The sequence below is a fragment of the Andrographis paniculata genome, unplaced genomic scaffold (assembly GCF_009805555.1).
Source record: "Andrographis paniculata isolate CXL003 unplaced genomic scaffold, ASM980555v1 Contig30END, whole genome shotgun sequence".
Classification (NCBI taxonomy): domain Eukaryota; kingdom Viridiplantae; phylum Streptophyta; class Magnoliopsida; order Lamiales; family Acanthaceae; genus Andrographis; species Andrographis paniculata.
Window position 1 is genome coordinate 3,102,055 of NW_026137563.1, and position 25,892 is coordinate 3,127,946.

The 25,892-nt window shown below is 35.8% G+C and overlaps 4 protein-coding genes and 2 long non-coding RNA genes across 13 annotated transcripts; 3 read left to right on the forward strand and 3 right to left on the reverse strand.

The window, feature by feature from the left end:
- Positions 1 to 1,034: 1,034 nt before the first annotated feature.
- LOC127246699 (ACT domain-containing protein ACR3-like) lies at positions 1,035 to 4,107 on the reverse strand. 2 transcript variants are annotated; one of them, XM_051268217.1, is made up of 8 exons: positions 3,996 to 4,107; positions 3,208 to 3,281; positions 3,044 to 3,089; positions 2,834 to 2,948; positions 2,599 to 2,666; positions 1,893 to 2,507; positions 1,716 to 1,820; positions 1,035 to 1,640 (listed from the first exon to the last, which is right to left on the reverse strand). In XM_051268217.1, exons 2-8 carry the CDS (start codon positions 3,270 to 3,272, stop codon positions 1,299 to 1,301), a joined length of 1,356 nt encoding a protein of 451 aa, XP_051124174.1. In that variant the 5' UTR covers positions 3,273 to 3,281; positions 3,996 to 4,107; the 3' UTR covers positions 1,035 to 1,298. The 2 variants fall into 2 exon arrangements, with proteins under 2 accessions (XP_051124174.1, XP_051124175.1); XM_051268218.1 differs by having other exon boundaries at positions 3,208 to 3,295.
- Positions 3,993 to 8,160, reverse strand: LOC127246697 (pentatricopeptide repeat-containing protein At3g26540). The gene is made up of 3 exons (XM_051268212.1): positions 5,013 to 8,160; positions 4,733 to 4,813; positions 3,993 to 4,107 (listed from the first exon to the last, which is right to left on the reverse strand). The coding sequence occupies exon 1, from the start codon at positions 7,993 to 7,995 to the stop codon at positions 5,866 to 5,868; it is 2,130 nt and encodes a 709-aa protein (XP_051124169.1). The 5' UTR covers positions 7,996 to 8,160; the 3' UTR covers positions 3,993 to 4,107; positions 4,733 to 4,813; positions 5,013 to 5,865.
- LOC127246698 (TOM1-like protein 4) lies at positions 8,137 to 13,414 on the forward strand. Of its 4 annotated transcripts, none has more exons than XM_051268214.1 (10): positions 8,137 to 8,247; positions 10,492 to 10,632; positions 10,737 to 10,815; positions 11,057 to 11,155; positions 11,252 to 11,365; positions 11,667 to 11,812; positions 11,939 to 12,020; positions 12,141 to 12,226; positions 12,308 to 12,499; positions 12,587 to 13,414. In XM_051268214.1, the coding sequence occupies exons 2-10, from the start codon at positions 10,526 to 10,528 to the stop codon at positions 13,194 to 13,196; spliced, it is 1,515 nt and encodes a 504-aa protein (XP_051124171.1). In that variant the 5' UTR covers positions 8,137 to 8,247; positions 10,492 to 10,525; the 3' UTR covers positions 13,197 to 13,414. The 4 variants fall into 4 exon arrangements, with proteins under 4 accessions (XP_051124171.1, XP_051124172.1, XP_051124170.1 ...); XM_051268215.1 differs by lacking the exon at positions 8,137 to 8,247 and adding an exon at positions 9,393 to 9,534; XM_051268213.1 differs by lacking the exon at positions 8,137 to 8,247 and adding an exon at positions 9,541 to 9,752.
- On the reverse strand, positions 13,398 to 14,891 carry LOC127246701 (magnesium dechelatase SGRL, chloroplastic). The gene is made up of 5 exons (XM_051268219.1): positions 14,587 to 14,891; positions 14,234 to 14,410; positions 14,002 to 14,160; positions 13,763 to 13,909; positions 13,398 to 13,687 (listed from the first exon to the last, which is right to left on the reverse strand). The coding sequence occupies exons 1-5, from the start codon at positions 14,734 to 14,736 to the stop codon at positions 13,568 to 13,570; spliced, it is 753 nt and encodes a 250-aa protein (XP_051124176.1). The 5' UTR covers positions 14,737 to 14,891; the 3' UTR covers positions 13,398 to 13,567.
- Positions 14,892 to 17,464: 2,573 nt separating this feature from the next.
- LOC127246702 (uncharacterized) lies at positions 17,465 to 19,571 on the forward strand. The gene is made up of 4 exons (XR_007837758.1): positions 17,465 to 17,637; positions 17,917 to 17,978; positions 18,813 to 18,856; positions 19,221 to 19,571. It is a non-coding gene; the product is annotated as an uncharacterized LOC127246702 (long non-coding RNA).
- Positions 19,572 to 21,916: 2,345 nt separating this feature from the next.
- LOC127246284 (uncharacterized) lies at positions 21,917 to 23,969 on the forward strand. 4 transcript variants are annotated; one of them, XR_007837717.1, is made up of 4 exons: positions 21,917 to 22,065; positions 22,305 to 22,402; positions 22,993 to 23,131; positions 23,452 to 23,969. It is a non-coding gene; the product is annotated as an uncharacterized LOC127246284 (long non-coding RNA). The 4 variants fall into 4 exon arrangements; XR_007837718.1 differs by having other exon boundaries at positions 21,917 to 22,061; XR_007837715.1 differs by lacking the exon at positions 22,305 to 22,402 and having other exon boundaries at positions 23,452 to 23,932.
- Positions 23,970 to 25,892: the final 1,923 nt, after the last annotated feature.

A 25,892-nucleotide genomic window follows, 5' to 3' on the forward strand; every position in this document is an offset into this window, starting at 1 on the left:
ATAATTCAAATAGATTATTTATATACTCTTTCTTAGGACAAAATAGAAATAAAGTTAAAAGAACTAAATTAAACTATAAAAAATTGAAATGATATTTATAATGTTAAGTAAATAGTACGATTATACCGGATAAATTAATAAATGGTTAAAGGACAAAGAATTATAAAAAATAAATTATTATTATTATTATTATTATTATTATGTAATAGGTGTAAACCATATGGTCATCATCATCATAAGTCAGCCATTAATAGTCCATAATTGTTTACTTTTGTTAAATATTTCTATGACATGACCGTACGTCCAGAAAATTTTGAGGTAAATGATAATATAAATAAATAATCAGTATTTTTCTGAGAGCTGTAATAAAATAAACAATAGGCTGTATGATTCCGAAAGTACATTAGGTATATTAAATTTGTCGCCTTTTCTTTTCTTTCTTTCTTTTTTTTTTTTTTTTCACGAAATTGGCAATTCGGAGTAAATTAAATAATCGAAATGAACAAAACCTATTTGAAACGCAACTTTTGTGAAAGTTGTATCAAATTAGAGAAAAGCCAAAAAGAATGGACATAATTTGTGGTCTGGAAAGTTCCATTATGTGCGAAAACGACGCCGTCTGCATCCTAATGTGGCTACAGCGCTTAATTCATCTTAATCATCTTATCAGGTTGTCACATGTTTAGTAAATTAAAAATTAGGACCTAACAATAAAATTTATAAAATTGGTCATACAATTTTTCTTTCTCTTTTTTTTTTGGTGTATGTTACTGCCAAATTCTCATGTTATACTGTGACTGATAACATCATTCATAATATAAATTTTAAACAATATTTAATTTAATTTAATTCAATTCAATTCAAAGCAATTTTTTTGCTTCTGAACTCTTTCTTCTTTATTCCTTTATCAATCCTAAGCAACCCTTTCAACCCAGCTTGGAATGGATGTGTAAATACAAAGACAATCCAAATAAAAACAAGATAATGTAATAAGCCAATACTCAAATTGCATTAAAAAAAAAAAACAGAACAGCTAAAATCAATGAAGCTATTATCAGTGGCCTCCACTACAAAACAGAAAAGATGTCCCACACGTTAAATATCTTATCATTTCATGTTTCGAAATTTCTACTATCATATTTTACCACCCTCTACTAAAATTTCCCAATTAAATTTGAAGCAAATGAAACAACTATGGGGGCTGGTTGACTTTCAAAATTTTCTGCTTAATCCTAACCTGAATTCTTCCTTTTTTCATTACACAGCAAGAAGTTGACTCTGAGAAGGATTGTTTAGTCCTAAGGAAAGAATTTCTCAAGCAAATGTCCGAAGAAGAAGCCAGTTTTTGTCCATCCACTTGCTGCTTCATCACCCGATTTAGTGTTGTAGTTGTAACAAGCGTTGGCCTCCTTCACCTTCAGCATCATCGACTTCCCGATTTGCTTCCGCAATTCGTCGATCGTTTCCGCATCGACCGCCTTCCCGGAGGTCGCGTGGCTCACATGGAACACGCTCACAGCTTGCTCCCCGACGGTTGTCACACCAGCTCTGGTCACAGACAGTCCGTTCTTACGGAGGACCTGCGTCACTTCGGATAGTAGTCCAACCCGGTCCTTCGCTTGCAGTTCCAAGCTCAGGCCCTGGTCGAGAAGTGTTCAATCAATTTTACGCCTACATATTGATTTTCGTAGAATGTTGACGTTAAGATCGAATACCTCGCTAACGCGTCGCCTCACTGCAGCTTCTAGGCATTTGATGACCTTTTCTTTCTCTCCCTCCGTGTCGAGCGTGCAACCATCCATTTGCCGAATGTAGTATTCCTACAATATGCGAAGCGCTCGATTATAGACACTAAGATCGATTCCGCTGAATTATGCAGAAGTTGTACGCACCTGTGATGCATAATGCCCCTCTGATGAGACCGTGGCGTGGAAGACGACAAACTGCATATCCGTAAGCGTGCACACGATGTCGAACATGAGCTTAGGTCTGTCTTTGCACCGGACAGTAATCACGGAGTAACCTTTTTCTTTGCACCTATCGATTGTTACATTCGGCTTGATAACATTATCCAGTTGCTCGGTGGACAAAGCGCCCTCATAGTCCCTGTCGGAAAATAACAGCTGGTGGAGCCGTCTGTCGACATGGACAGAGCCCATGGAGAAGCTAGCCCGAGCAACTTCATCATTGTTGCCGCAACCACGAAAAATGTTTTTAATCTGCTCCTCTATAGTAGATAGTCTCAAGCAATTGTTACTCACCCCACAGTTTGACGCATTGTCATTGACATAAAGAATGCAAGCTACGCGCCTGTTGTGTGTCCAAACCTCAGCAGCGGCAACGTTGACTTGGAGAGTGGCGAGCACTCCAGAAATTTCCGACAAGAGCCCTGGACGGTCCCGGCCGATCACCTCAATAGCAGTGTAATCACTTGGAGAGTTCGAACCCGACATTTTTCCCGGTTGGGTCTTCAATACGCCCGAGATGTAGCCCTTTGGTCCCAAAGCCTATGATTCGAGCATTTTGAAGCAAATTTAAATATAGGAATTCAAAACAAGATAGAATGTCTCAAAACCTTGTCATAATATAGAATCCAACCTTTTCGATCTGTTCAATAATCCTTGTATCACTAATCTTTTGCCCTTGCTGATCGGTGACATGAAACACTGTGAGAACAACAGATATGGTGATGGACTAACTGATCGAACTGAAGAAATGGCTCAAAAGGTTTCAACAAATTTAAAGGTAACTTAATGTGTTATCCAAACTCGGCATTTCAAGATAAGATATGTGAATCTTATTCTAACACTAGTGAATAAAATGATATGCTTACCATCCATAAACCACCCGCCATCAGAGGAAATGTAAGCTTTGGTAATTATAAGGTCGAGGTCAGTAAGGACTTGAACAACCTCCAGCAGTATCCCCGGTCTGTTCACGCTGTCAACCTGTGTGATACAAGATTCGTCAATCAAGTCATCCACTAATAACTCGAAGATTTGGTGCCATTCCTAAACAACGACGAACTCTTGAAGAAAGATACCTTGACAAGAGTACAGTCCTTGCAAGTAGAGTTGTCCACAGAAACCCTGAAAAAGCGAAGACAAATAATAATTATACATCATCTAGCATGCTTGAATGACCGATCCAAGAAAAGGAATGGCAATGTGATATCTACGTAAAAGGGAAAGGTTTATGATACTCAACTGTGGGGGATTTATCCGGATGCTTAAGGTTTCATACTCAGGATCAAAGTAGGCCCATGATCCCATTTTGATTATCTGTATTAAAGACGCTAATAAAAGTGTCAATGAGAAACACCACAAAGCAATCCGGAACTACTCGAATTAAGATTGACACATAAGGTTGCTTATCAGGAAGCACAGAAATGTCGTCTTCTTGCAATACCATGCTACTGCAAGTTATTTATGTATGTTTTCCCACTGAATTCTTACAAAGAACAGTAAACTAAAAATCGCATAACTTTTACGTATTTGGAAGAAAATGAATCGTTAAATAAACACAACCTCAAAGACAAAGAATCTTATTTCAACAAATCATCCTTGTATGTCAATCAGAATTCTTTCCTACCAAAATAAATCCAAGTGCACATACTACATAGCTTAGTGTACCAAACTGAATTCAAAGTTGCGTACTTACTCGGTAGACTAAATGGTACAGTATTCTCTGAAATCAAGTTTCCAGTTCAATTTGATAAATGGAACACAACACTCAATTTGTTAGTTATTTGTAATTTTCTCAATTAATTCTTAATCATATAGAACTATTTAATTGAGCAAAACTATGGGAGCTTCAATGTATTAATGATTTAATTCATTTATCATTCTGTATAGTTTCACTTCTTTAAGATTCAATAGAGAAATAAAGCAATAAACACATCGATAGTCTCTGACAATTTGGTGCCACACCAGACTCATCTAATGCAATTTGGTATTTTACCAAACTAATTGAAAGTAGTTTAGAGAAATAGCTACCTGAATGAGATATCACGTAACTTTCAGTGGCAAAAGATTATTCCTTTCCCAGAACGACAAAACACTTCACAGTGCAAACACCTCCTTCGCATTGGGCAATGCGCGCATTTAGCTGCATAAAAAGACATCGCTTTACCACCTAAACAATCTGAAAATCTAATATACTTACAGAATTTTGAGTCACATTAAATGGAATGTTATCAGAAAAAGGATGCACAAGATTTCAAGGGAAACACATGGCCATTTATTTCTTCACATGATTTAGGCAGACTGATTGAGATAAAGAACCAACAAATTGAGCTACTTGTTTTGAGCCATTAGCATCATACAACAATTTTCTGGACAAACTCGTAACAATAAACAAAGTAATGAAAATAAATACATCTAAAACAATATTCGTTCAAATTGATAATGATATTTGGGAGCAGCGCAAAGTGATAACAAGAATGGCCTACCGAACTAAGGGACTCTGTCAGCAGACAAATGCATATTTTTCCATTAAAATGATTTCTCGAAAACCTAACCAAATTATTAAAACATATCCGCAAATAACAATAATAAACTAAAAAAAGAGCACGACTTTCAAATTGCAGAATCAAGAGGGTAAAACAATCAATGGTGATGGGCGCCGCGCTAAAAAGAAATCTTGTTACAGAATCATGCCCGATAGAGAAAGCAGACAACTGATAAGCAGATAGATATACACAATCTCGGACGAGAGGATGTAATTCAAGAACCTGCTTCTTGTAGAGACGTTAGACACCAGAGCTTGTTTGCGGCTGATAGTAGGCTTGTCTAAATATAACATCCGAGTCGTCCTTTAAAATCGGACAAAAGATTAATTAAAGATGACAACTTTAGACAAGCTAAGGAAAGAAAGAAAACAAGTTCATCTCCTCTGCACCTCTCTCTCTCTGTAATGCGGAGACTGGAGAAGAAGAGAGGCGCCGCAGCAATGAGGCAGCGAAATCGATTAAATAAGTGAAAATTGTTGTCCATAAGCGGAAGAGGCCATACCGTATTGGAAGACAATGACGCGGCGATACAACAGTGGATGACTCGATTCCTATGCAGCAACTCATCTTGTCTTTCCCACGCTCCTGACTCGATTCCTATGTAGCAACTCATCTTGTCTTTCCCACGCTCCAGCCAGCGGGTGCACGTTACCTCTGGTCCTAGTTTCTTCACTAGTTTGGTCCTTATATTTTTTTTTTTGTCTCTAGTATGTCATTGACTGCCCTACATGATAAACCTTATCATCTGGGGCATGTCCTTATTACTTTCCAGGTATATCTCTGTCTGCTGACTCATCTGTGACTAACACCCTAATTATTGCAATGGCAATAGGAAGAGTCATGAGCCTCATAAAAATTGGATTTGGGATGTGGGTTTTCATTATCATATGACTCGAGATAAGGTTATCTCATGTGCTATGGTGTATATCATGTTCTTTAATCAATCCATCGTTGCTAAGTTACTCAAACAAGACATGGCAATGTGGAGAGGGCATATCCAAGTGCCTCCACACAGAGGAAATAACAAGTGATCAAACTGAAGAGAAATTTTGGCTGGTGTCTGCTCACAACCCATACTTTCTGAGAGGAATTTCTTCTGCTGCTCTGCAAGAGGGTTGATTTCTCAGTCTTATCGTCATCTACTTCAAATGCTTTAATATCAGAAACACAATATACGATGGAGGGTTCCATTTGGATCCACCATATCCAAAATTTCAATCACTGCAAAAGCACTCAGCAGAATCATGCCAAGGCTTCATTGCCGGCATTCCGAATCATGTGCAGCTGTGGCTCTCAGTATGCAGCTAAGCAGCTGTTGGAAAAAATCTAAAAACTTCAAAAACCTGAATAGAGAACTAAGTATCGAGTTCATTAACTTGATCGGAAGCCCATTTTTCAAGCCTGCGGTGCTTGAAGTTTCCACAAAAATCTAGAACTTTAGTCAGCATGGAGGCAGTAGGAGTGAATGGCAGGTTTTTAACAAAAAGCTCAAGCTCATCCATGTATCCAATCTGACCATATAGCTCGATCATCAATTGATAATGCTCCATATGAGGTACCAAACAGAACTTGTCACTCATTAGTTCAAAATACTGCCTACCTAACTCAACCCGACCCTCACATATACAAGCACGCAGGACACCTTGAAATGTGGTGTTATCTGGTTTAATGCCTTCTTTCTCCATGGCCTCAAACAGTTCAAATGGCTTACACGCTATTCCATTATAAAAACAACCGGAAATCATGGAATTGTAGAGAACCACATCTCTTGAAGCAGCGTTGTTGAAAACCCTCAAACTGTATACAATTAACCGACACTTGGAATACATGTCTACTAGAGCTCCATTGGTGACAATATCAATATCATAACCATTTCTTATCATATATCCGTGAATCTGTTTACCTAATTCAAGTGCAAATATATTAGCACATGCAGTCAAAAGCGTTGCAAATGTAAACTTGCTAGGCTTTGTCTCTCCTAGCATGTTCCCAAAAATCACCATCGCTTCTTCACTCAGTCTATGCTGAGCATGGCTTGTCAACAAGGCATTCCAAGAAACCTTATCTCGCAAATGGCTCATCACATGGAACCATCTTCTTGCCCTAACCAAGTTGTCACACTTCCCATACATATCAAGGATTGCATTACTGACAAAAAGATTATTGTAGTAACTATGCCTGTATGCATATCCATGGACCTGTTTCCCCAGTTCTACATCAAGGATTGCTGCAGATAAATTCAAAATCAACCTAACTGTGACATGATCAATACATTTTGTGCTTTTACGCATCAGCACTACAAACTCCAAAGCTTTGTCCCACTTGAAGGAACGCATATAACCTGCCAACATCACGTTCCATGATACCACCGTTTGTTCTGGCATCTCATCAAACAGCTTTCTGGCTTCTGTCAATTTCCCAGTCACAGCATAACCTGAAATCATAGAAGCATAACTTCTCAGATTTTTTGAACACGGCATGTCAAAGATCCTCCTGGCACTATCCAGATCTCCAAACTTGGCATACATGCTAATGAGCGTACTTGAAACCACTTCATCTTCATCCACATTGATTTTAATACTGTATCCATGAATTTGAAGACCTTCTCTGAATCCATTAAAACTTGTAGAGGCAAGAATGGTATTAGATACAGTGTGATTCATTGGTTTCACACTCGTTTTTATCATCTTAGAAAACATGTTCACCGCCTCGCTTCCGTTTCCTGCTTCGAGATATCTCCTAATTATTACGTTCCAAGAAACATCATTTGGATTCTCAATCTCGTTAAACATCCTCCTAGCATCACACACTACCCCACACTTTCCGTACACATCTACGAGTGAGCTCTCCAAAATTACATTTCCTACAAAGCCATGTTTCAGAACTAGCCCATGCAGCTGCTTCGACAGCCACAGCTCCAACACATGGCCGCAAGAACCAAGAACACTCGCAAATGTTACCTCGCTCGCCGAAATTCCCTCCTTAATCATACTAGAAAACAAGTCAAGCACATCTTCCGAGCGATCGTTCCTGGAATACGCAGTAAGCATCGCATTCCAGGACCCACCATCTCTCCTAGGCATTTCATCGAACAGTTCTCTGGCATCCTTCAAGCAATTGCATTTACCATAGCTTTCAATGGCCCTGTTGAGCAAAAACAAGGGGGGACTCGGGGTGAAAGTGATTAGGTGAGATTCAAGCTTCCGTATCTCAATGATAGCTTTGTTCGATCCGCAAATTCTGAAAAGATTGGCGTAAATTGAGGCAGGCAAAGGGATTTCCGACGAGAAGAGAATGGAAACTGCTTTTGAAAGGCGTCCGACGCGGACATGATTGAGAATTGTGGTGGCTAATGCTTTTGTTGAGATCGGCAAGTCCGGCAGCCGGTCGGCGTTTTTCGCGACGGAGCTCAGGTGGGCGCGTATTGCCATGTAAAATTGATTCAACAAAACAACAATAATAATAATAATAAATGGATCGGGCATGGAAGATCCAATTCGTACATGGGCTACCAAGTTCTCTATGGAAATGTCTAATATACCCTCCAGTGCTAGCAGAATCTAACGTTGCTGATCCAAGGGCAAATCGAGAAACTCATGGTATATATAAAATCCCTAAATCGATGGTTCAAAATCACCCGTTAGGTCAGACCGAAAAATGAAGTCGAGGCGGCGGCGAGCCGGGAATTCTTAAGGGCGGTTACCCCTCTCCGTCCGCCGATGAAATTTTATCCACAGGCGAGTAAAAAAACAGCCCTAGATCTTGAATCTAGGAAATTATTGTGAAGGGGAAAGCAATATATATATATATGTCTATATCTATTCTGGTAACGGCAGGCATGCGAATGCTTTGCTGCTTGATCGCTCCATACTTTAACTTAGGGTGTGTTTGTTTATGGTTTTCAAACTTATTTCGCATTCAAAAATGCGATTAAGTGTCGGTGGCATACATATGAATGGCTGGTTGCCATTCGAATGGTGTTAAAGAGGCGGTGATGATAATCGGTCTGATCTAATGGGTCGAGCATCGAAAAATATGGCCACGTATCTTGGCGTGGCAGGCCGGGAGGCACGCGCGTAGGCGTGTGCAGCCGGAGATCTAGCAGCCATGGCGTGGCCTAAATGATTCGTGCTCTGATATACACAGATCTGAGCCTCTCTACCTAGGGTTTGTTGCGATCTAAATTTTATATAATTTAGCTTTGAAAGGGGCGACTCTCGCCCCACTCTTCATTTTTTGAGTTTGAAGTCTTTGGTGTGTTTGTTTGTTTTTTTTTTTTTTTCACCATATTCTGTCGGTTCTCGAAAAAAAAATAAAAATTCTTCCTATCAAATCAAAAGAAACACACTAGTTGCAATTTCGATTCAATGAGGTGGATCAATGATCAATTTCGATTCATTGAATTCAATTTATCTTAACAATATTAACCTCAACCATGGAAGCAGTTAGAATACTAACGAATAGCCTGAAAATATAATTTATTAGTACAAATTAGGAGTCATGGAGTGGAGCATTCTAATCCAATAAGAGTAGGATGAAGATCGTTGTGTAAACAACGCCATTTGTGTGGGGACTCATTTGTAGTTCAAAACGCGCTTTCTCCGTTTTTACGTTTTTTTAATAAAAAGTCCAAACAAGGAATAATCCAACGGCAACCGTCAAAAGCCGGTCAACTTACCTCCACCTGTCAGTTAGAAAAAGAGGCGAGGAGTTAGTACAAAGCTTGAGGACTAGTCTGGTGGGAAGAATATTTGGGAATGGAAATGTCAATAAGGAACCTTCTTATTAATATTACTATTATCATTTTATAAATTGAATGGTCAACTTTATGAGCTGAGTTTATATAGTACTCCACAAAAATATATTTTAAAGTGGGTATTTCCATTTAAGAAAAATCAAATAAAATTCAAGAAGTAAATTTGATGAAGTAATGAAGAAGGTTCTTTTAGCGATAATTGTTTTAGGGTACCAAAAATACCAAAAGCGGGGTGGCACTAGCACTTGACACTTCCTTCTCTGCAAAGGTAAAGGTCTAAAGGTCGGAACTTTGACAAACGCAGCGGTCTGTGCACACACCCCAATCCGCTCGCGTACCTAAAGATCTTTCGCACTTGGGTTCGGCTCTTTATATTGTTTCTAGTTTCGGCCGCCTCCAGCGTTTATAAAAATAAAATCTTTTGTTTTTCCCTTCTCTCTCTCTTTCTCTCTCTGTGGACTCGATCAGACTTGAGGGATTTTGTTGGTAATGTTCTCGAGGGTCTTTGACTATCTTTTTGCTCTGTTAATTGTTGTTTTTGATCTCTCTCGATGTATTACGGAAGTGGATTACTTTTAGTTTCTTTGACAGGCTTGATCTTGGGGTTTTCTTGGTGGATTTGTTTCGAATTTCATTTGATTCGGATGTATGTTTTACATTTCCTGACTTGGGTCTGGGTTTTGGATACAACTGATTTTGTGAATTCTGCTCTTTTATTTATTTATTTTTAGTTTATTGCTCCATTTCGATTCTTGATCTCTCTGTATTTGTTATTGACTTGATCTTGAGGTTTTCTTGACCGGTTTTCTTTTAATTGTTGCGTGGCGGCTGATTTGGAGTTTGGGATTCGTTTCTTGGGTGTTTTTGTATACTTGACCCCTAGGGGTTTGAGTTCATTTCTACTTTGCTCGTTGGTTGACTTTATTCTTTTAGGGCCATCCCTTCTCGGGTGTTCATTTTGGTGTTCAATTATCTGAAATTAGATCATGCTTTTTTATAGGAATTCTCTTCCATTTTGGTCGTGATGTCTTGGAATTCCCTGTTTCATCGGTGCTATTTTATTATTAGATTCCTAGGTTTTTTTTATCAATCCAATTATCTCATGATTTCTCTTGATCCTCAGGCAACATAGAATTACACTGTTGACACTTTTAATTTTGCCTTTAGACATCCAATCGAGTTTTTCTTGGTACTAAATTGATGTTTGCAATTGTGTTTGTTTTAGAATTTGAGAGACTGTGAAAGTACAAAACAGAAGTATGGCAAATGCAGCTGCTGTCGTGGAGAGGGCTACCAGTGATATGCTGATTGGCCCAGACTGGGCTATAAACATAGAGCTTTGCGATATAATAAATATGGATCCAGGGTAATTTTCTCTTACTGGGATTCAAGACATGATATTTCATTTCCATCGATTGTTTTCTATGTTTCATAATTGCATCATAGTTCATGAGATGAACTCAAATACAGGCAGGCAAAGGATGCCCTGAAGTTACTCAAGAAAAGATTGGGGAATAAGAGCTCTAAAATTCAGATCCTTGCACTATTCGTAAGTTGCTTTCCTCTGCATAATGCATTTTCCAAAGCTGTTCATGTAGCGACCGGATCTTTCCCAGGTTGTTGTGTAATATCTGATAACGTTGTGCAATTCATTCAACTATAATTTGTATTATTTCAAATAACCTATTCAGTGATGTACCTTGTAACCATTTTATTTAGTTCTTTCTTCTGTGCGTATGTTTGTGTTTGGCTATTTAAGCCTATTCAAACCTGATAGTTTATGGTACCAGGTGTTGGAGACTCTTAGCAAAAATTGTGGGGAGCATGTGTTTCAGTTGATCGTCGAACGGGACATTCTGCATGATATGGTCAAAATCGTAAAGAAGAAGGTGCTGCGACTATTTTACCTTACATCTCCATTTTCATGGTTCGCTTTATGCATCACAATGGTCCTTTTACATCCTCCTTGTGATAACCATTTGCAGCCTGATTTGAACGTGAGGGAGAAGATTCTAGAGCTGATCGATACTTGGCAAGAGGCTTTAGGTGGACCCACAGGAAGGTTTCCGCAATATTATGCTGCTTATAATGAATTGAAGGTAGTAAGAATCTATTTTGTAATTCTTCAGCTTTAAATAGTTTTTATATATCAATCCATCTACCAGACAATCTGAAGGTTTATGCTAGTAAACATTGATTGTTGCCTTTTCTGTCTGTTTCTTATAAGTTTCTCCATCACTTTTCATATTTTCTCCTTGATTTTACACTTAGAACTCTTAATCCTCAATTGGTACCATGATTAATATAATCAGACCAAATCAATTAGATGAACTTGTAAGTTGGTGGTCGAATTATTTGAAATTTCAAATGTCATGTTTCTTTTTCTTTCAAATTTGACAGTCGGCTGGTGTAGAGTTCCCCATCAGAGAGGAAAGCAGCGTGCCTTTGTTCACTCCTCCCCAAACTCATCCGATCATTCACCCAACTTCTCCATATGAGGAAGCTGCCGTTCAAGCTTCACTAGAATCCGATGCTTCTGGACTCAGGTGCATGGTTCTCTCTACTACTTTCATTCTCTTAATTAGATTTCTTTCTGATGCATGGTGTTCTGTCAATTTACAGTTCTTGATCTTTTAATTTACGCAAAATGTGTATGTTTTCTTTTCTTGCAGCTTACCTGAGATGCAAAATGCTGATGGACTTGCTGATGTTCTTTTAGAAATGCTAACTGCTTTGGGTCCAAACAATCCTCAGGTTGAACTATAATAATATCATTGATAGCAAGCATTTAATCCCATTTATTTTCCTTCATATCAGCTTGTAAATACCACAAGCTGTATGGACTTAAATTTACGAATTTTCTCCAACAAATAGGGTTTGAAGGACGAGATAATTGTTGACTTGGTTGACCAGTGCCGTTCGTACCAGAAGCGTGTCACTGTGCTTGTGAATAACACTGCGTAAGAATATGTCCATTTATTTTAACTCATCAGTCCTTCAAATTAAATCAACAATGAAGTACATTCTCTTTTCCTTTGCAGAGACGAGGATCTTCTCTGTAAGGGACTAACATTGAATGATAATCTGCAACGTGTTCTTCGTAAGCATGATGATATTGCAAGCGGAATGCCAGCTGATTCTGAAGTCAGTAGATCAACTACAGTGACACCCCTGATGAACCTGAATCACGAGGACAACGAAACAGAGGATGATTTTTCCCAATTAGCACGCAGGTACGTGTCGCTACTCGCTAACTTTTATGTGATGAAAGTTTTCGACACTATTACTACAAGCGACTAAAAATTGAATATGATTTCCAGATCATCAAGGGATACGCAAGCTAAACCAGCGACAGTTCTTCCTCCTCCGCCATCCTCAAAGAAGCCAACCACTGATGCCGGAAAAATTGACTACCTGAGTGGCGATCTTTACGGGACAGAGCAAACCACTAGAACATCAGGATTCACGAGTGCCACCGTCCCGGCTGATTCCAGCAGCCGAGACACTGTTGCTCCGCCAAATTTAACGCATCCTTCCTCACCTCCTGATGATTTCGTCAACCCAACAGCATCGATGTTTGCTCCAAAATCAACCACCGATGCACCTGTTCCTCCGGCGAGCAAATCTGCAGATTATTTACCTCCGACTACATGGGATGCTCCAGCCCCGGGTAATCTTCCGCCTCCACCTTCAAGGCACAACCAGCGGCAACAATATTTTGAGCATAACAATACTTTTGGCGGCGGCCCCTCAAATTCAAGCAGTGAATCGGGTTCTTCCTACGACAGTTTGGTCGGTCAGACACAGAATCTCTCTATCAAATCGCCTGCCCCTTCTAAGCAAGAAAAACCAGAAGATGCTCTTTTCAGAGACTTGGTTGATTTTGCCAAAGCCAAATCTTCGTCGCCTAAATCCAACAGGTCATTTTAAGGTTATATTGAGTTCAAATTTCTCTTGTGCTGATATTTAAGCACGATGCATTACTCGATTTCCCTTTTGTTTTTACCTATCATTCAGACATTATGTGACGATATTCATGGACCTCCGGCTATTATGGTATTGTATATCTGCGTGACATTGTAATGAGAAACTGCTGCGAGACGAGTTTGCGTATATACGACACTTTACCCGTGCTTGTTAGATTACTATATTACTTGTTTCTACACTACTGTTTTTCTACACAGCTTGCTCCTTTTCTTTTAAGAAAAAATTGAACATTCATTGCCCAAGAAGATAGTCCTGCAAAGCTCTATTGTTTTTCAGGTTGGATATCTTGTCTGAACTATAAACTGTCTGCCGAATCACAGCAGGAAGGTAAGAACTGCTTGAAAGATCGACTTTTGCCTTGCCCGGGATTTGTGAGTCGAACGCCTTTCTTTGCTTGCAGCTACATATCCATTGATCTTGTCGACTCCCTTTCCCTGAAGTGAATGCATTCGGAAAAATCATCACATTGTTACAAGAGGCTATGAATGTAATAACCGATTTTGACCTACCCGAGCAGCATCCCTCAACGGCCCCCAGCACTCGACGCGGTTGTATTTCTGGAAGCTGGAGTGGAAATAAACTCTAACCAAAGCATCCATCAGTTCTTGATGCTGTCGGAAAAGATCCGAATCTCCATAGAGCAGAGCCTCCAGAACCTGGAAAAATTTGATGCCACAAAACTTAAGTTAGTCTATACAAGTTCAATACAGACCAAATTATGCTCGGACAGGGATGGAATTTTTCTTACCAGCGGCAATTCCTTGGAGAATATGTGATATCTGAACTCTGCAGCCATGTCTGATAAAGAATGTGGACCACTCACATAGCAATGGACGTTCAGGATCAATTTGTCGTTCAATTGTGTCCATTCGGCGACGACATCATCTTTATTGTACCAGCCGTTAAGCTGCAGATAAAAAAGCTGTAAGCAAAGGGCTAAGAATGGTGGATGACAAGAGAGTTAAGGCAACATTAGTTACTTGATCTCGCAGGATGATGTCTGAAATGGTTAGCGTTAAATTAGCTGTGAAATCACAATGGGAGAGAGTGTAAGTTCTTGGCACAATCTTGGTAGGCGTTCCAGCTTGTTTTCCCATGAACAACACCTTCAGCTTTGAAGCTTCGAATCTTGCTGGAGGACCCAAAAGCCTTGCAGCCTGTTGAAGATCATACATTAATTAATTCGAAAATTAGCTGTGAATGCACACAGAACCACGCAATTAGATTGATCTACCCAGCTCAGAACATTTCATTGCAATTTCATGAAAACCCAAATCAGACATTTTCCTGAAAACCTAAAATGGGAATGGATAAGAAATTAAGGAAAATTAACCTGGAAGACAAGGGAGTTGTAAGAAGGTGTACGGTCAGTCCAGGCGTGGGGCAATGGTGGTGAAGGCTTCTGCATCTTCTTGCAGCTATGGATGTAATAAGAAGAAGAAAATGCAGGTGCACTGTGAGTGGCAGCCATGGTCTGCATCATTACACATTACTCAGCCTTTTTGATGATTATTTTCTTGCATTGCTTCTGTTCTTCAATTTTTGTCCACACGCCTTTCTCAACCCACCCCAGAATTTAATTTAATAGTATTTCTTTGGCTTGCATTCTCAATGAAGAAATCTGTGTGATGGTGGAAGCAAAAGGGGCTGATTGATTTGTGGACATGGAGGAAACACAGTGGTGATGAGACCAGTTGGAGTTGCAAAATTAGCAATTTGGGCCCACAAAATCCTACCCCATCCAATCACATTGCTTCTTTCGAATTTTTCTACCCTCCCAAACACAAATTCATATATATATAAATAAAATTGTAAATTCTTGTTTAAGGTGTAAGCACTTTAGTCTTGATGACAGACAAATTTTATTGGAAAACAAACCAGTGTTTTTCCAGACAATCCACCAACTAGTAGGTGTCTTTTGGACCACATACACTTACTTTCATATGTATTAACATTCTTTATCCTAACGGAACTAAACATAACTCAAAATCAACCTGTTCAGACACAAGAAGAAGTCACGGTTAGTTAATGCTAAGGTTAGCTGAGAAGTTTAATGATAAGACTGTCCCATGGAGTCAATGAGAAGTTGCTCATCAGTCTGCGCCGTTTCAATCAAAGAATTAGGTTAAAATAATAGAACACTCGGCCGGCGCAGACAGAGAAAGACACCATTGCTGGCAATGGCACTCATCCCATTCGACCCCCCTTTATTTGAGCATTAAGAAAATCCCCATAATGATAAAAAGTATCAGACAGCAAGTCTCAAAGTAGGTTGATTATATATCCCTTTTGATCTGGGGCTTGTCTCCTTCCCTACACCCTCATCCATTATTCAAATCCATTCTCACCTCGTGTTTGCATGATTAAACCCCAAGATTCAAAGCAAGATCGGTTATTTTATCAACTTTAATCAAAACCTTTTCCTGCTTTTCATGGGAGCATTACCATTTACCAAATAGACTTAATTGAATTGTTCTTAGCCTTAACTAATTAATGCCATGTTTCTGTCGTCGAACTAAAGATTCTTGCCAGTATAAAAGTGATCAGATGTTCCTACTCCTGTGGGGTCTGCTGTCGTTCGATCATTCCTCTCAGGTTTGAAGACACAAAACCCTTTTCTTGGATAAGTTACAATTAACTAAAGCATCAGCAAAGTATTTTATTGCAGCACTGTCTCCCAATCGTTTTTTATCTTTAATTTCCTCAAACAAACCAACTTGGCAGCACTACTTAGATTGCTCGACCTGTCTGCTACCACAGGCTGCCTAAAAGCAAGCCTCAGGAAGTTAAAGGGAGGGCCTGAGAAGTCTGTTCTTGAGCTGAATTGAAGCATATTATTGTTCATCATCATGTCAAGGTCGTGGAGATTCAAGTGCCTAATCTTCACCTTCCTTACACTTTTTCTCATCTCAGAAGCGGCGCGATCATTCCCTGGCGCGTACAGTTGGGAGCAAATGCTGCCTAAGAAGCTTCCAATCCCGTTTTCAGCTCCATCCAAAGGCTCGAATGCTGCGACTACAGCTTCAGAAGCTGTGGAAATGAAGAAGCCGATACCTTTGCGCCGCGGAGGAAATGATTAGGAAATCAGTTATAGCTAACTTCACTAACTATAGGATGGTGGGAAAGATCAAATCTTTTTTTGTGAAGGAGGTCCGTGGAATTGATCGCGCCGCACTCGCCGGAGCTCGCCTCTGTTCTGACTATGGAGTGATCGGATTCGTTTCTAGTATGGAGAATAATTGATGTAAGATTTCAGGAATATGCATAAATTGTATAAACGTTGGATGCTGATTGATAAAGGTAGAATTTTTTCTTGTTTGTATGCGTACATGTAAGTATATATATTGAATCCACACTTGATCATAGTACAAGATTCATCCCCAAATTTCCAGTAGTTCAGTATATATATATGTATATATTTGTATGTATCATTATCTTGTCGGAATGACATTATTGTGAGTCTTGTCCGAAGAAGTATTGATATCCAGAATATATATATTCATAGGAATTTACGGAAGTAGATTGTATAGAGGGGGTAGTATCAAAAAAGGAAATCAGATCAGATGCAACTGCAAGTGATAAACAGAGTTCATATTTTACATTGAACTAAAAAATGGAAATTTATAATTGTTACAGATTAGGTGCCCGGACAAACAGTGGCACTCCCTGGTTTTGATTCCCTTCCGTTTGTCTGCGCCGCCATTGCAAAACATGGGAAGATAAATCGGAGAATCGAGTCCAGGACCATCTTCTTCACGAGCCTTCTCCTTGCCGGAAATACACTTCCTTTCTTAGCTTCAAAACGACGCCGTCCCGGAAGTTCCGCCGGCGCCGGCGCAATGTAAGCTACGTCTTTTTTCTCAGCCGCTGCCTTCATTTCTTCTAGGTTATCTTCTCCCTAATTAATCGAGTGAAGATATTATAGCAATTTGGAATCTTGAATTTGGCTGAAATAGGGTGGGTTTTCGCCATGGTTTTAGAGTGAGAAGAAACTTGGGCGTGAAGGCTTTCTAGAGAGAGAGAGAGAGGGTGTGGACACGTGTCAAGGTCAGTGGTATTTTGACTTCCCTGAAACATTTCTTACATTTATGTGAAATGTACTGACCCGAATATGGATTTGGATTTGGATTGGGATTGGATGATTGGTGGGAATAAATGTGAATGTGAAAGTGAATCTTCCACCACAGATTTTATTGTCTGCTCATTAATAGTATCATTTTAAACCTAAAACCATGTAATAATTTAGGGATTGAGAATTCTTGTAATAACACACTACCCAAATAATGGTTTGACTTTTCAGATGTGAGAAGCTAAGAAGGTCGCCCTCCCGATTCCCGCACCAAAGCCTCTCCGGCCACCTCCGCCGCCGCGAATTGTCTCAATAGTACGTCATTGTTTCCTTTCTTTGTTTTACTTTTGTCTGAGGAAGAAGAAGAAGAAAAAAAGCAGTAATTGGGTAGACTTGTCAGCAACTGTTCAGTACACTCGCAGCAGTTTCCATGGCGGATCGGAGTTAATTAATATAATTAATTGGGTTTGTCGTCTATGCATCGTTTCTCACCAGTTACAGTAGCCACCATAAACAAGTTATAATTTTTCTACAAATTAAAACTTGATCCATGTTCTTGATTCTGGGTTCCTTTTGGTGATTTTCTTCTTGAAGGGAAGAAGTCTTCGGACAGAAAAGAAAAGCTCGAAAATTATCTGCGTGTGTAAGTAAGTAAGGTAGTTTGTCCGAACAAAACCTTTTTCCATAGAAATTACTGCTGGTGATTGGTAATTATAATAATAAACTTGGGGACATGTTTATAGTTTTAAATGATGATATAATAATATAAGTATTATTTTAACACATCATTTAAGCCACTTATTACTGTATTGATTATTAAACATATATCCTTATATGGTAAAGCAGATAAGTAATTATTTGCTGCAATTAGTTAATGTGAAAGCGAGAGAATGATTCCATACTTTAATTGGAATATTATTGATTATTTATTGTGTTAATATTGTAGAATATGTTGATTTTATCTTAATTAATGAATAAATAATTTAAATTCAAAATGCTATATGCTAATCTTAAGTATATCAAATACTGCTCTAAAAAAATAAGAATGTTGAATATTTCGACACAAAGATTAATGTCTTTACCAAAAAAAAATGAAATTTTACCATGTATGTAAGAAGCTAGTTAGCTTATTAGAACCCGGAAGTTTGGATGTTATCTATCTTATTCCCTTACCTTTAGATCAATGATCTACTTCATGCTATAGCGTTATAGTTGATGATTTCGTAGATTTTAATATCCGGGATCCTCATATTATTACAAATAGACGTTAGGGGAAGATTGAATTATATAATTTTGCATCGAAAAAAGATGGTTGCTGTTTGCATCTTTTGTCAAGAATCACCTATTTAATATGTGCTTCTCATTGAAATATATCCTTGTTATTGGATCTTTTGCTAGGACATTGTTTTAAGGCTTTTTAGACAACTAACGATCATGATCATATATAGATCAGAGAAGAGGATCTTATCTATATGCTTATTGTGTGACAGTGTGAGGATCTATGGACCTGAAATCTGAAGATTTCATGGACAAGGTATACATACATATATATATATATATATAGAGAGAGAGAGAGAGAGAGAGAGAGTAAATAAGTGGTCTATAATAGAATTATAACAATCATCGACATTATATTACAAGAACAACAAATTTAAATCCTAGAACAGCATGTCCAATTACACACACACACACAGTGTCCATCTCCTACATGTATAATACAACAACAATGCAAATGACCTAAATAATATTAATTATTGCAAAGTAACCTATATTAATTATTTCGATCAATCAATCACACACAAATATATATTTCTTACTCATCATATATATATATATATACAACAGTAGCATCGATCATTGAGGATTTACTTTTGATTTCTCCTTGTGATTCTTGACAGCATTGACAAAGGGCTTGGCGATGGCCTTTCCCATCATCGTCGAAACATGCTCCTTCGGCTTAGGAACCGGGCTCCCCTTCTTAACATAGCTGCTGCTGCTGCTGTTGTTGTTAGAACTCATGGCTGCTGCTGCTCTTTTCTTTTTTAACTTATGCTTCTTTCTGAACTGTCTATGTTCTTTCTGTTATGTGTTTGGTGTGATTCTCAAACACACTTTGGAGGTTTTATATAGGAAATTTGGAGGTCTAGTTTTTCCTCAAAAAAAAAAAAAAAAAAAAAAAGAAAATGGTAATTTTGCAGTGACTACATCCTCATTTCATGGAAGGAATAGATGAAATTTAAGGTTGTGTTTGTTTGGTTCTTTGTTGGTACGATGTTGCCTTGCTTGATCATATATTGGCCGCTGCTGCTACGGCCATGTATGTATGTATGTCTGAAAGGGTTTGTATGCAACACTAACACGGTACACGGTTTGTTTTGTAGAGACCAACATAACACAACAGGTCTGTTTGTTATGTGGTCTGAAAATGACACAGATGAATTCATTATTATTATTATTATTATTGCTATTATTATTTTTAAATTCAGTAATATGTTAATGGTCAGATAAAAGACGACTGCATTATACAAAAGTTTCCAAGTCTCTTTATGGTGTTATAAAATGAATCTATACAAATTAATGTGTATATACATGCAGATATAAAAAACAATAATAATAATAGTAATAATAATAATAATAATAATAATAATAATAAATAATATATTGAAGACGTGTTTACTGTAGATCGATCCGCGCAAGACTTTGAACAATTTTGGTGAAATTTAAACCCTAATTAATCCATGCATTGCTTTATGCATACATACACATTACCATCCCTAATTTGAATGTGTCAAAAATTAAATATATAATTAATTTTTATTTGAGGTTGTCTTGGCTCAATTTACCTAACTATTTATTATTATTATTATTATTATTATTATTATTATTATTAACATTTACTATATAAAATAGTGACATCCAATAAAAATTATGTATGGTTTTTTAATGCAAAACATATAACTGTAACAAGCATTTCAGTGTTTCACTCAAGAATCAAAATATAACCAAAAAACTAATACAAAGTAAATAAATCCCTTCTTTTGATGTATTAGAAATAAATATTTAATACAATGTCTTTGGAGAACCCCAAAATAATAATAATAATAATAATAAAAAGAAAAGGGAGAACATAGATTGAATTAGTAAAAGTCAATTATATGGCTTGAAATTGGTTTACTCTTAAGTCCCATTTCTGATAATTTTATTATGTTGGCTTCAAATTTTAAATTGAATATTTGAAATTCAATTATATATATACATACACTATATAGGTTTTACTATTATTTTCCTAGTTAAGAGTTATGCCACATTTTATTATTATATATTACTTATATATCGTTTGATATATTTTTATTTTACATATTTGTATTTAAAATATTTTATAAATTAGTCACAATATATTTATAAGAATATTTATAGTCAACAATGTAATCAGGTGGGATTTGATATCTAAATCAATACATCCTAAAGTTAACTAAAATAAAATAGAACATTTAAACTATAAAATAAGGATAATAATAAATTTGGGATAATCATACTATTTAATTTAATTTTTTTTAAAGAATATATCTAAAATAATTTTGTATTTATAATAATAATAATAATAATAATAATAATAATAATAATAATACTAACATATTATTCCTTGGATCAGCTACCATATCATTTAATATATAGTTAGTTAGAATATTAATTATGATAATAATACATATTTTATTGGAGTAGGTGAGAAGGTGATTCAGATTGGGTATGTTAATAAATTGACATGTACTAGCAAATAAGAACAAATTTTACTTTTCTTGCAATCATGTAATTTGGGAATTTCTAAAGCTTATTTCGATCTATTCAACAACTGCTAATAATTATAATTTAGATATACATTTTTTGAGAATTAGAAAATTTCAAAATCATTAAAAGTTAATACTATCTCCGTCCAGCAACAACAGAGGATAAATGATTTTTTTATATTGATATTTGAATATTAATTATTATAACAAAATATAATACAAATAAAAAGAAAATGACTAAAATATAATCATATATTTGGAGTAAACTATATAATATATAAGAATATCTTTAATGTTAAATACAACCATGCAAAAACCTATATTTACTTCATGGCTGGACGGAAGTAGTATTTAATATAATATACTCCCTCCCTCCCATTGAAGTATTACAATTTTCTATTTTCGTCACTCTAAAAAAAGTTACCATTTTCTAATTTAGTAATTATACTACCTAACATAATAAATATCATTTTAATTTACATTATATTACACAAATACCATTACTTTTATATTACACTAGGGGTATTTTTATCTTATTTTTTTACTACAAATCTAATATAATACTAATATTAAAAAATCTAAAAAAAAAAAAAAAAACAAATGTCACCCTTTATCGCATTTTCAAATTTGTAAATATATATATATATATATCAATATTAATTGGACCTATGCATCATGCGTTTTAAAATTATTTTTATTAGGTAAAACCATTTTTATATTTTTATCCATTTTATAATAAGATTATTATTATTATTCTAAGAAAAAAGTAAAACTAGTTAAAGGAGGTAAATCATAAATGTAATGGTAGAGTGGAGATGGAGGTGAGCATTGCATTGAAACAACGCAGATGAAGGATTTGACTTTTCAGATGATCCGAGAAGCGGTCTGCCTTCCCGCATCGAAACCTCTCTGTGGCCGCCGCTTCCGCTGTGGCTGTTGGTAACTACTTCAGGCGTACGTAAGCCATTGTTTCCTTTTTCAATTTTTTTAACTTTTGGTAGTCGGATTTGGTTGCAACTGTCTCTCACTTGGGAATGTCGGCAGCCCTACTCTCGCAACTTCAATTCTATTTCCTATTTTGCGTATAATTATTATCTGCTATCGCCTTCATTTTCCCTGTATTTTTCATTTTTGATTTCTCAATTCCATCTCTGTTTGTTGGATCTAATTGTTTCCGATTTTCTGAATTTTGGTTAGAGTACAAAAATAAGAAAAAATGAAGGCATTTTTCGAAAAAGAGAGGCATAGATTGAGAGAGAGAAATTAGGCAACGACTTCACTGTTAATTAAGACTAGTAAGTTCATGGATTCAAACTTCTGATTTTACTTTTACTGTTTACTACAAAATGCATATATAATTAGTTAACCATACTATTTGTATCGATTCAGGGCATTTTCAGAAAGTTATAAAGTTAAGTATACTCTTCAATAGGAAAGTGAACAATTACCAATTTGCTTCAAAACCAGAAAGATAATAACTTGCCTCTGTCCAAGGAGGTATTGCACCGGTTGTGCTTCTTGGACCATTTCTTATGTTGAATTATATGTTTTTCGATTGAGAAGACACATAATTTTTTATTTAGTTATATTTACTTCTCCAAACTTCGTTGAGCAAGCTAGAGAAGGATTAATTTGAACAGGGAAAGAAGAAATGTTGATAATTGATTTGCCTTGGTTTGCATAAATGGATCATCAATCACATTTTATTGATTTATGATCCACATGCCCATTTGATAGGGCTATGGATGATGTTGTTTTTGATAGATGGAACCGTATAAGCCACTAAACCTTCTCTCATTGAATTTAAATCTCAACTTTTCAAGCATGATAATTAATCACCTGAAAATTGTTTATGCTGACTTATAATTACTGGATGGATGGTTAGGATATGTTGTTTTAAGGTTTAGACGATGAGGGGAATGTTGCAACTCCAGCTATACAAGGATGGTGGCCACAAAATCGACGAGGAATCCCTGGATGAAAAGATCTTGAGAAAGACAAGCTTGGGATTAATCAATCACAAGGTATTCAGTATATAATATAATCTTTCCTGGTTTTTACAATACAACAAATTGTAGTACAACATACACGCATATTTCGAACGTACACTACACAATTCAGCAACCATACAAATCCCAATTAAGTGTACACTTCAACTATTTCTAACCTATAGAAAGTGAGCTTACATGCAACATAGATAAATCGAAACACACATGTGTATACACACACACATATATATATATGTATAACTATCAACGAGGATTTACTTTTGCTTTCCCATTGTGATTCTTGACAGTATTGGAAACTGCATTGACGATCTTCTTGCCCACCATATTGATAACAGGAACTTTTGGCTTAGGAAAAACACTCCCACTACTCTTGGCATAGCTGCTGCTGCTGCTGCCGTTGGAACTCATGGCTGCTGATCTTGTAAGTCTCTCCTTTCACTTTCTGTATATATATGTGTGTGTATAGAGTGAGAGAGATTAAATCTTTCTGTTATGTGTGTTGTGAGAGATAGTTGAAAGGGGAGGGGCTTTATATAGGAACCAAATATTACTTAATTTTCTAAAAAAGAGAGAAAATGGAAGTATATTAGAAGCAATTTTGGTGCTTATTCCTCTTTATTTCCAGGAAAGGAATGGATGCAATTCAAATTTTTGGCTAAATTTATATTTTTGTAGATGAGATTAATGGTATGTGCATGAGCACACACACACACATATACATGTGTGTGCGTGTGTCTAGGTCAGCTTTTTTAGTTTCTGCATGTCCGAACTTAACACGGTACACGTTTTGTTCTGAGGTCTTTTTCTTTTTTACTCCCAAAACTAAAAACCTACACTTTACCATTAGAGATGAGCTAAAGAGCATAGATATATTGTTGCTTCTAGTCGATTTCAAGTTTTATTTAGATATGATTTGAAATTGTTTTATAGAATTTTATTATTATTATTATTATTATTTTAAATTGGTAAAAAAAATAAAATAAAATTTGGTGCAAATAATAAGTGTTGGTCGATATTTTGTTTAGAAAATAAAGTTTTATTAGTATAATACTTTAAGTGAAACTTGGGTTTACAAAGAAAATTTTGATGAATAGGAACAAAAGTTGTTCAAAATTATACTCCTTCCGTCCCACATACCATGTCCACGTTGCCGTTTCTGTCCGTCTCACATATCATATCACTTTTCTTTTTTTTTTGAAAATGATTACACACTTTAATCTTATTTTAAACTTTTTAATTTTATTTTTTTAAAATTTTAATTAAATTAATTAGTTATCTTAATCTTAATTTATAATTATTTATATTATAGCATAATTATTTTCACTAATATATTTTTAATTATCTACTAATTACACATTCCTAAAATATCGTGTCTAAAGTGTAGCAGAGATGGGAAGGAGGGAGTATGTAAATAGAACATTGATTTGTGTGTATAAGATGCAGTGTCGACCAAAATCTTAAATTTAGTAATTCGGTTTGTTTAGTTGGAGATTTTTATTTATTTACTTATTTGTATTTTTGGGTTTTTCTTTTTGGTAATAACTTGAATATGATATTTATTTACATTAAAATATATATATATATATATTATAGAGAATCATAAAAATTGAATGGAAGGAAAAAAAAAAAAAAAAAAGATGAATACATGGATATATATTATTTGCAATTTAAATCTAAAGTTAAAAATTAAAGTTCACCACCAATTGACTTCATTAAATTTCATATGTTTCTAAAGTAAATTAAACACAATATATGTTAGAAGGTCGAGATTGAGAATTTGAATGAGTATAAGCAGCGCGTGTACGTGTTTACCTGTGGAAAGACTTTGAACTTTTGAGACTAAATTAAAACTATATTAATTTATGAATATGTCGTGAATTATAAACCCTAGAATAATTCATTCTGTTCATGCTTTTAAATTTCATGCACTTAATTTGATCGAAATGACTTCTTACTCATCCTCCTACTTTGAATTTGTCAAAACTGAGATATACTGTAATTAAAACCATTATTTCATTTGCATGTCAACAAGTAAATATTTTAGGCTAACATAGACATAAAAACAATAATGGTTCAACTTCAAGACAATAATTTATGTGTAGCAATTTAGCATATGAAAGAAGAAAATTTCAATAAATCATCCTCAGACAAGGACGTGATAAAAATATTCATTTTTCTTTTTGGTAGTTATTGTTTTCAACATTTCATTTTTATTTTATGATTTTATTTATTTATTATTGTATAGACTTTTTTCTTTATCAACAACCTCTTATGTAAAATAAAGCACAAAAAAAAAATTATGTAAGCACATTAATTATTTTATTTTCTATTTTAAAAAACAGCACAATAGAAACGAATAAGCTACATGCACGAAACATCATATAGACATTATAGAAATTTTCTTATCAATTTTATAATAACATGAGTTTGAATTACTTAACTTACCCCGTATTGTGGGCCCAGAATTCTGAAGCAAGCCCAGATAATACAGGCAAGTAAGCTAGATCATAATTCGTGGTTTTATTTGGGCCCAAAAAACGCATAGAGCCCAACTCCATCCTAAAATATACAGATTACCTATTGTGTTTTATTTAATTATTTTTTTTTTCATTTTTAAATAATTATTTAAGTGTGCTACTATTTTGTAATATATATATATATTTATTATTTTATTGAATTTTATATTCATTTTACGTTAAATTCACTGAAATTGATAATAATTTTAAATATAATTTTTTGTCAAACTATTATATTAATAATTTATTTATATTTTGTT